Source organism: Benincasa hispida, chromosome 2 (genome assembly GCF_027475165.1).
Source record: "Benincasa hispida cultivar pf3 chromosome 2, pf3_genome.v1.1, whole genome shotgun sequence".
Lineage (NCBI taxonomy): Eukaryota > Viridiplantae > Streptophyta > Magnoliopsida > Cucurbitales > Cucurbitaceae > Benincasa > Benincasa hispida.
The window spans coordinates 20,455,845-20,465,867 of NC_143479.1; the positions used below are offsets into that span (position 1 = coordinate 20,455,845).

The following is a 10,023-nucleotide window of genomic DNA, read 5'->3' on the forward strand; positions in this document are numbered from 1 at the left end:
AGAGCTCTCAAAATCAGCTAAGTCTTTCCCATTTTAACCTAAAATCGAAGGAAATTATTTATAGAAATTCTGTGGTGCCGTGGTGCTAGGGGACAGTGTTGTGGCACCTTGCCTTAAAGGGACCGTAGGTGGCAGCGCCAAGGTGGCGCAGCAATGCTGGCGCACGTATTTGCATCTTCAATCTTCGGAGCGTCGTGGCGCTGTCGTTAGTGTTGTTCTCTGAAACCAATGCATAGTGCGGTGCTACTGCGCTGAGCTTTCTTGGGTCATTTTCTCACTCCTTGAAGCTCAATTGCTCTTTTAGCTTCTAAGTGCTCCAAATTAACCTCGAATGTCCCGTACACTGGTATCTACCTTTTCAATGCCTGATACCTGTAAAATCACTAAATAAACACATAAAACCAAGTAACAACCTTGAGTTAAGTGGAGTGAGATAACACATTTCCGGTGCTATCAGCAACCATTGAAACCACCTTAAAATTGTCTATACAAAAGAAAGCGAATCATGATCCTAATACTAAAAATCATCAAGTCATTCGCAAAACAAAGATGAGTAAGCTTAAGTTCAAGCACAATATGGAGGAATGGAATTGCATAGCGGAAGCGTGTGAACTCACGTGCTAATGTAATTCAATTTGAAAAACTAAAAAAAGAAAAAAGAAAAAATAGAGAAGTTATAGAAGAACAACATTTAAATTACATCACGCTTCTAGGGAGAAAAGGATGAGAAGAACTAACCCTTAAAGACTTTGCTTTTCATAATTCCTCTCCTTGAAACTGAACAGTACGAACACAAATCTCTCTTGAACTGGAAAATGCCTCTCATGAATAAACAAGTCACGAGCAGGGACCACCATCAAAAGGTTTCCTCACTATTCTCCTGACAAAGAATCAAGGATGTGTAATTTGGTAAGGAGAAGTGATTTTGTGTGAGAGAGGTTTCTTGAGGAAGAAGATGAAGAATGTAAACTTTTTTTACCTTTTGAGTAATCTATGCATTGGATCAAAGCTTCTCCAAAATGAATCTCCTTCTTCTTATTTTACATGAGATTGAATTGGTTAGAGAGGGAGTTAAAACTGCCCTCCATAAATTCCAATGGGAGTTATTATTTTGAATTTAAATAAATTATATATCAAATAAAATTTAATATATAATTAAATAAATATCAATTAATCAATAATTAATTAATTAATAAATTAAACATCATATATTTAATTTAATTTGAATCATGTTCAAATAACAATCTCTCACATAACCTATAATTTTAATATGAATCTCATTCATATTAATTAAAACATATAGTTTTAATATGGATCTCATTCATATTAATTTTAACCTATAGTATTATATGAATCTTATTGATATAATTAATATTTGAAACTTATTCAAATATTTATCTCTCACATATTATAAAATATAATTTTGAATCTTATTCAAAATTATCTATATATTATAATGTATCTATATACATTATATTAACTGTGTCTTAATCTATATACATTATATTAATTGTATCTTATACAACAAATTCCTTTATTTAATTTGAACACTTCAAATTAATCCCAAATTAATTGGTTCTTGTTTCACCCTTAGTGAGCTAAAAATGGGACCTTATTATGGACCTACAGGTTAGAAGCTCCAATGATATGAGATTAATTAATTAAACTCTTTAATTAAATTAATCATTAATTAATCAACATTTATTAACTGTAGGTCACTCCACTAAATACCTACAACTGTACTCTTCGCACTGTAGATATATTTCTGTATCTATGGATATAACCAATCAATAGAAAGTTGACCCTTCACAAGTCACTTGTAACTATAGTTGAGTCAAATTATCATTTTACCCTTGTAGTTATATTTAACTTCTTAAGTACCACCGAACTCTCTAATGAACAAACAATTTATAGTCCAACTATAAACTAATCCCTCTCAAGATAGCGAGAGGGTGAGACCTCAATGTTAAAGACCCGAAATCAGCCCTTGGAGAAATTCATCTTACTTACCCTAAAGACGGGAAAGAGTGAATTCCATCTTGTGTAGCTATGTTCCCAACTTCCTACTCAGACAAATCCCCAAAATGATAGGCTTATTAAGTTGGCAGATCTGGTCATTCTCACCCACACAGATCAAAGGATCGCCCTCATGAACAAGAGTTCATGACTCACATAGGATTAAGGTATCCTATGAAATGTTAACCTCTTTAATCAATGGGGTTATAAAGAGAGACTAATCATTTCGTGATTCGGTCTTATACAAACTCTTTGCATAGAATACCTTCACTCGCATGTCTCCATATGAACGATTAGAATCAGATCCATTGTAATACTTTACAACTCTTGTAACAATTATAGAGTGGGTTGTATCCATAGTGTCACTAGCATAAGACACCCAACCTTATCCATATACTATAGATGGATAAGGTTGGATATTTTATCTTGGTGACACTACGAGTACGACTCGCTTTGTAGATGTTATAATTGTTGTAAAGTTCTATAAATGATTTGATCCTGATCATTCATGTGGAGACATGAGAGCGGGGGGGAGGTATTTTATACAAAGAAATTTTTATAAGACCGGACCACAAAATAACTAGTCTCATTATATAACACTGTTCATAATAGAGACTTACATTTCACCAGGATGACCATGGGTGGCACGACCTGAATCCTGAGTGAGTTGTGGATTCCTGCTTATGAAGGCGGTTCTTTAATTTATATGGGTGAGAATGGCCAGATTGCCGACTCAACAAGCTTACCATTTTGGGGATTCGTCTGATTGGGGAGCTGGAAATACAGTTACACAAGACAGAATTCACTCATTCCCCAATGTCGGGGAAAGTAGATAAATTGCTCATTTAAGGGTTGATTCCGGACTTGAACAATGTGGTGCCACACCTTCTCCTGGCCCGAGAGGGGTTTTGGTCATAACTGGACTATGACTTATTGTTCATTAGAGGGATTAGTGGTACTTAAGGAGTTAGATGTAACTATAGGGGCAAAACGGAAATTTTGACCTAGTTTGTGAAGGGTCATCGCAATATTGACTGGTTATATCCAATTAACACAGAAACACATCTGTAGTGCGAAGAGTGCAGCTGTCGGTCTTTAGTGGAGTGTCTGATAGTTAATGGATGTTGAATAATTTAATTAAAGAGTTTAATTAATTATTCAAGTACTATTGGAAATTCAATTTACATGTCCATGAGGTCCCCTTTGTGGCTCAACAGGGATTAAATGAGAATCAATTTTGGATTAATTTAAATTGTTTAAATTAATTGAGGGAATTAATTATATGTGATATAATTAATTTTTAATTTAATTATATATGATATAATTACTATAATCAAATACATTATAATATAAAGTTTATTTGAGATGAAATAAATATTTGAATATGATTCAAATATTAATTATGTAAATTAGATTGATATAATTAAATTTAATATAAAAGAGATTTATATTAAATATTGAGAGAATTAAACTATAATTTATATTGTATTGGATACATTATTAAACTATAAGTTATATATTATATTTGATATAACATATAGTTTAATATATATATTATATGATAAAATGGTTATTATATAAATATATATTAATGTTTTATTAAAATTATTTTTTAATTAATATGTTTTATTTCTTAAATTAATTTTGGGAGGAAGTTGTAACCTCCTCCCCTTTTTGTCTCTACAACGTACGTGGGAGTGGTGCAAGGAGTTGTTACCGTGTTTACGACACACTAAATTATTTTTGAGAAAAAATTCTCAAGTTCTCTATTCTTCCCCTCTTCCTCTCTCAAACTTTTTCCCTCTCTTCCAAAATTCTAAGAGTCCATAACTCCTTAGTGATTCCCATCCCATTAGAGAATACAGGAGGCTCTTATCGTGGTAGTGACCATTTGGATCGAGTTTGTTTGTGACAGATCCGGAGAAGGAAAATTCGTGAAGAAAGTTTCTTCAAGGGTAAGTCTTCTCTCACCCTAATTCCTTTTTCCATTTATGTTTGCATGCTATAAATTTATTATTATGCATAACGTTTTTATTTCGTAATTTTGATTATGTGAAAATAAATTTTAGATCAATCTCCACGCTTCCACTCAAGGACCTCAAAGGTTCCTTCACATACATGTTTGTTATATAAAATAACCTTGGATCTTAGTTTATTGGATTAGTTAATACAAATCAAAATGTAGAATAAAATAACACTTTATTTTATTAAATAAATAATTTATATACAAAATTTACAAACGACAAAAACCACGAGATTTAGGACACCAACCTTGACACAATGGTCATGAAACCAAAAGAGATGATAAGGATAATTCAACAAACGAGACAAAATTTTCATGCCAATCATCAAAAGGTACAACAAAAATAAATCCCCTTGTAGATGACCTCTGCTCCAAGGAAAATACCCTCAAGAGACCCATCAATAAATACATAATATATGGGAGAAGTGATACTAACCTTAATCTAACTCAAATGCATATTGACTTTTACCATCATTTTATGATAACCCTCCACAATCTCATGACAAAGCAAAATATTATCACAGTGACCATTCACAATTGGATTGGGACTAATGGATGAAGAAAGCCACATACCAAGTTGATTCGCAATAATCTTCGATATACATAAAGTTATGATAAATAATTATTTATTATACATCTATTTTAAGAATGGAATCATCTTCACCTTAAAAAAAAAAAGGAAAAAAAGATAGATGACCTTACACTTAATCTAGTCTATATCGACATTAAGATTGATTTTTGTTAAAAGAAATTCCAAATAGTTTCTTAACTATGATTAATTTTGTCATATCAACATTATGAACAAATTTCAAATAGTTTCTTAATTATGATTGAATAAGTACAAAATTTTGAATAGAATGGGAGGATAATGTTTAAAAAGGGAAAGACATAAAGTGTTTTTTTTTTTTTTTTTTTTTTTTTTTAACAAAACATTTTTTAACAAAACATTTTTTATGCTTTTTGAAATTCAAACACAAGAAGAATATGACAAACTAATTAAAGTGGGTACCATACCATATGAAGAATATGTTCTAAATTCTAATCTCCCTTTATTTTTCAAATGCCATTTTGGTCTATAAATTGAATTGTATTGAATTTTAGTTCCTATATTTTTCGTTGTCTAATTTTGATGGATATACTTTAAATAAATCTTAAATATAGTCTCAAAATTAGTTAAATAATAATAATAATCTTTATGAGAAAAAATATATTTTTAAAATTTATAGTTAATAGATAATTTTTTTTTAGAAAGATCAACAATAAACCAGGACTAAAATTAAGAGTTCTTGAAAGTGAGTTTTAAGTGCTTAGTAACTGTTTCTAAATTCTAGTGTTCAATTTTTCATTCCGTAGTGTTTTTTAAACTTTTTTTTTAAAAAAGGTTATTTTTTACTTTTTTTTATTTTGCCTTTTTTCTCTTCATATCTCTAACTTTAATTTCATGGGATGTGATCTGGTGGAGGAACATTGTCGGCGCATTCAGATTTTACCACGTACCGAGTTGCACGTTCTTTAAAATGAACCCCACCGCAGGGGATATTGCCTCCATTTTGTCTCCCGATAGTGAGCGGTGCCGCGCGTTGGCATTGGCACATTACGATTGCGTTACATTCCCATTTTTCCCCCCCCACAAAAGAATCATAAGATCCCATTTTGTCATAAAATTACGAATTTTCGTTTTATTTTCTTACGATTTCTCAACCATTTACAGAGAGAGATTAGAGAAAGGGAAAGAAAAGGGGGAATTTGAGTTTTTTGAAGAAGAAGAAGATGAAGATCACGGCGTTGCTGGTCTTGAAATGCCACCCAGAAGGATCGGATCCGATTATATTAGCCAACGCCTCTGATGTGAGTCATTTCGGTTACTTTCAGAGGTCCAGCGTTAAGGAGTTCATCTGTTTTGTTGGTCGGACCGTCGCTAAACGTACCCCACCTGACCAGCGTCAATCTGTTCAGCACGAAGGTCTGTTTTGTTAATTCTCGATTAGGGTTATGTTTATCTCCTTATTCTTGTATTTCTCGTGTTGGGTCGATTGTTTTTTGTTGCTTGATTGCTGTTATTGGAGTTTTGCTTTTGAATTTTCTTTTCTTTTCTTTTCTTTTATAAAATCAATCTTATAATTGGAAATCTATGAATTTTGTATGCTGATCAAATCATAGGAAGATAGAAAGTCTCTAATAGTTGGGGGGAATATATGATTGTAGATTAAGCGAGAACGAACAGGATGTTATGCTATGCAATGAAAACCCCCTTTCCTCATTTGGTTTAGCGGGTACCGAGATTTAGCTGAATGTTCTTGTGAAATCTTGTTTACCCTGTTAGTGTCGTTATGCGGTTGATTGGATATGGTTGATTGCAGTCTGAACTTGTATAGGGATTCTATTGGGACTATAGTCACTGGAATTTGTTACAAGTTGAAATTTGAATTTGTAGTGTAAGGTTTATGTGGAAGATTCGGAATTTTGTACCCTTCTTTTAACTTTTTTCTTGTTTTGTTTCAATATGTCAATTTTTAATCAAACATTTCGTGTTTTTTCCCCTCTAAGTATGGTTGATTTGATGTGAGGTCGGCTATTTTACTACTGTGTCTTTGTTTCATGTTAGTTTCTAGCTTTAAGTCACTGTCAAAGATGATTCGCAATGTTGGTTTACCACTGAACATCTGCCCAGATACCATTATGTTCTATGTTATTAATTTTCTACGAATCTTTTGAAATTTTGTAGAGTACAAGGTGCATAGTTACAATAGAAATGGTCTTTGTGCTTTGGGATTTATGGATGACCACTACCCAGTTCGAAGTGCATTTTCTCTGCTTAACCAGGTGAGAGCTATTCTTATTCCCATTACCAAATATATTGCTGTTGAGCACCCTTTCTTTTCTCATGTAAAATTGGATTCTTTTGTTTGATTTGGGAATGATGAGTTGCTTTTCTTTAAGACAAACTAACAGGCTGATTGTTGATATCTGATTATATAACTTAACTGGATCAATACTGCATCAAACTTGTGTTTATGTGAGCATCATTTTGAACTATGAAGATTAGTTTTATTCTCTTATTATATATTCTCTATGATCCTAGTGTTGATTTGTTATTGTATGTGGATGAACGGAAGGTTATAATATGACTTGTTTATAGATATATATATATGTGCATATATTTCATCAGAGCGGTTGTATATTTGTCTCTATATGATTCCAATTATTGATGATGCACATTGGTTTCTAACAGGTTATAGACGAGTACCAAAAAATTTTTGGTGAAACATGGAGAAATGCACAAGCAGATAACTTCCAACCATGGCCCTATCTGACTGAAGCTTTAACCAAATTCCAGGTTTATAGCTCTCCTTTCTACTTCTCATCAAAGAAGAAAAAAAGCTCTCCTTTCTACATCTAATTATAGTCAGGCTTCATTCCTCCACCCAACCACATATATTTAATTATAATCTTTTCTTTTTAACTGTTCAGGACCCTGCAGAGGCTGATAAATTGTTGAAAATACAGAGGGAGTTAGATGAAACCAAAATTATTCTTGTAAGTCCTGTTATAGGTGCAGTGGTTTATGAATTTGTGTGCATCTCATTACTGAAAAACTGCATCATAAGTCTCTGCCCTTTGAATACAAGTCACCTTTAGTCAATCTGATATATTTTTCTTGTATAGACGAGGAAAATTTTCTTTCTGCATTTCAATGCCATCGTCATTCTCCTGATTGTAAACTTGCAGGAAAGAAATGGTGACATACGATTTCTAGATGGATATTATTATTACTATTTTGGGATGAGAAACCAGTTTCATAATGACAACTTCCACACTTGTTTAGACAAATTCTGGAGTTGTTTAATACATTGCTGTTTTCTAGTTGATTAATTTTCATTACTGATATGTTTTTCTTCCTCAATACAGCATAAGACCATTGACAGCGTGCTTGCACGTGGCGAAAGGTTGGACAGTTTGGTCGAGAAGAGCTCTGATCTCAGTGCAGCATCACAGGTATGCAACTGTACATCACTAGTTGAACGTAGTATATGATGTTAGTCTCCTGGTCCATGAGTTGAACTTACTTTCTTGAAATCTACTAACTGTTACTAATACTCTCATGAAGCATCCGACATTTTTTCCATTTTCTGAACTACCTAAACTGTTGCTTACCCGTGATTGAACAGATGTTCTACAAACAAGCTAAAAAGACCAACCAGTGTTGTACCATATTGTAAGCTTTTGATGGCATGACATAGAAGGTGAACCAGAGAATTGATGATTGTAATATGATTATATCCGTCACAATTTGTTTGCTTTGCTGAATCTTGTGAATTCTATCCTGTTTGTTGTTTAAAAGATGGGGGAGCAAAATGATGGGCGTAGATCCTACTCGTATAGTATATTGATGTCTCATTTTCTTCATTGGCGGTGTTAATTCACATATGCTTGTTTTCCATTGTCAATGGAATGTTTATTATTAGTTTGATTCCGTTGTGTCGTTTTACCATCTCACCAACAAATTGTACTTGTTATCAGTAAAAAGCAAAGCATGAGTATAAATTTAAAGCCATGTCCATATAGAGAATATGTACTCACAAACCAACATTTTACATACAACTGGTGAGAAAGGTAGCAAGATAGGATTTTGATGATACAAACAGAAGCTTCTGTTATATGAGTTTATTTTCCCAGAATGGATTTAATCCACCATATGCCTTTTGCATCTTTGGGGCCTTCGCTTTCTGGTGGATGCTCGCTCTGTGGTGTCTTGTGTAGTTTGCTTACATCATAGCCCTCCTCCTTGGCTTTTTCAAGCAGCTGATTGTATATCTCCTCATCAAGATGAGTAGCTCTGCACAATATCTGACAATACACCACACATTCTTAAGCTTAACACAAGGTGGAGCATGGGTGCAGATATGTTTGGAAGTGATTTTTAATTGGTTAAGATATGTTTGGAGTAATTACTTTTCTTATCTTCTAATCAATTTAAAATATGTTTTAATCATTCATAATCAATTTTGATACATAAAAATTATGTTTAATGTATTCAATAGTGATTTTAACCATTTTAAGATTACTTTCAAACATGTAATATTTTAAAATTATGTCATGAAAATTCGTGGGCCAAACAGTTTAGAATTTTTCAATTTTCCAATCTACAAAGAAGTTTAAACCTAGCTGCAGAACCAATACCAAAATTTTTCTCTTGTATTGTATTGAGGTTTTTGTTTCTGGATAAAGGATGAAGACAAGTTTGAATAATTTGGTTTAACGATGGTGGTTTCTGATAACGGACCTCACCTCTTTCCCTGAGATAATTTCTAGTATTACATTAACTTACTTTCACAAATATTTATTGTTAAAAGCAGGTGAGAAGTTTTCTTTTCGACTCTCTAAGCACTAATTTGTTGTCCCTTTTTTAGAAAGCATCCTTAAACCAGAAAGACAGTTAAAAAGCATAGAAAATCAGGTAGTTCCCATAAAATAAAACAACCAGATAATGGATGTTCAAAATTTGTGTCTAGAAAATCCTCATCAATAAACAAAACCCAGAATATGAAAAATTTGGTATAAGAAAGTGAATTAAGAAAACATACCCAAAGATTCTTCCTTGTAGGCTCCCCAACCAAGACATAACTGTAATCACCATCAATATACAAAACCCAATAATTGCCCACCACTGGAATGATTGGAAGAAAAGGAGGCAAATAAAATTTGACCTTAAACTTGGCCTCCTGGCTTGAAGGGTCAGCCTTATAAGCCACACCTTGTATAGAACTTTTCTTGCCATCACTCCAAGTTTCATTCACCACATTCACAGTTCCGTCTTCCTTGAGTGTATAAGTAGCCCTTGTGTTGACACCATTCTTGGGTTGATTTCTTGAGGGAATTGAAGCTATTTCATACCATCTTCCCATGTACTTCTCAAGATCCAACCCTTTTACCACTTCCATCTCTTTCTTTGCCATTCTTTCTAATGTCAATGAAACACACAC

At 32.9% G+C, this 10,023-nt stretch overlaps 2 protein-coding genes across 2 annotated transcripts; one reads left to right on the plus strand and one right to left on the minus strand.

The window, feature by feature from the left end:
* Window positions 1-5,492: 5,492 nt before the first annotated feature.
* Window positions 5,493-8,510, plus strand: YKT61 (SNARE-like superfamily protein). The gene is made up of 6 exons (XM_039023735.2): window positions 5,493-6,002; window positions 6,765-6,862; window positions 7,272-7,376; window positions 7,511-7,576; window positions 7,949-8,035; window positions 8,209-8,510. Exons 1-6 carry the CDS (start codon window positions 5,810-5,812, stop codon window positions 8,257-8,259), a joined length of 600 nt encoding a protein of 199 aa, XP_038879663.1. The 5' UTR covers window positions 5,493-5,809; the 3' UTR covers window positions 8,260-8,510.
* A 64-nt stretch (window positions 8,511-8,574) lies between these two features.
* LOC120071444 (temperature-induced lipocalin-1) lies at window positions 8,575-10,023 on the minus strand. The gene is made up of 2 exons (XM_039023737.2): window positions 9,625-10,023; window positions 8,575-8,887 (listed from the first exon to the last, which is right to left on the minus strand). Exons 1-2 carry the CDS (start codon window positions 9,994-9,996, stop codon window positions 8,705-8,707), a joined length of 555 nt encoding a protein of 184 aa, XP_038879665.1. The 5' UTR covers window positions 9,997-10,023; the 3' UTR covers window positions 8,575-8,704.

Coding starts and splice junctions, on each gene's coding strand:
- YKT61 (XM_039023735.2), top strand. CDS start 5,810: ATGAAGATCACGGCGTTGCTGGTCTTGAAATGCCACCCAGAAGGATCG. Junction 7,377..7,510: donor AAGCTTTAACCAAATTCCAG/GTTTATAGCTCT, acceptor TTAACTGTTCAG/GACCCTGCAGAGGCTGATAA. Junction 7,577..7,948: donor ATGAAACCAAAATTATTCTT/GTAAGTCCTGTT, acceptor TCCTCAATACAG/CATAAGACCATTGACAGCGT.
- LOC120071444 (XM_039023737.2), bottom strand. CDS start 9,996: ATGGCAAAGAAAGAGATGGAAGTGGTAAAAGGGTTGGATCTTGAGAAG. Junction 8,888..9,624: donor CTACAAGGAAGAATCTTTGG/GTATGTTTTCTT, acceptor GTGTATTGTCAG/ATATTGTGCAGAGCTACTCA.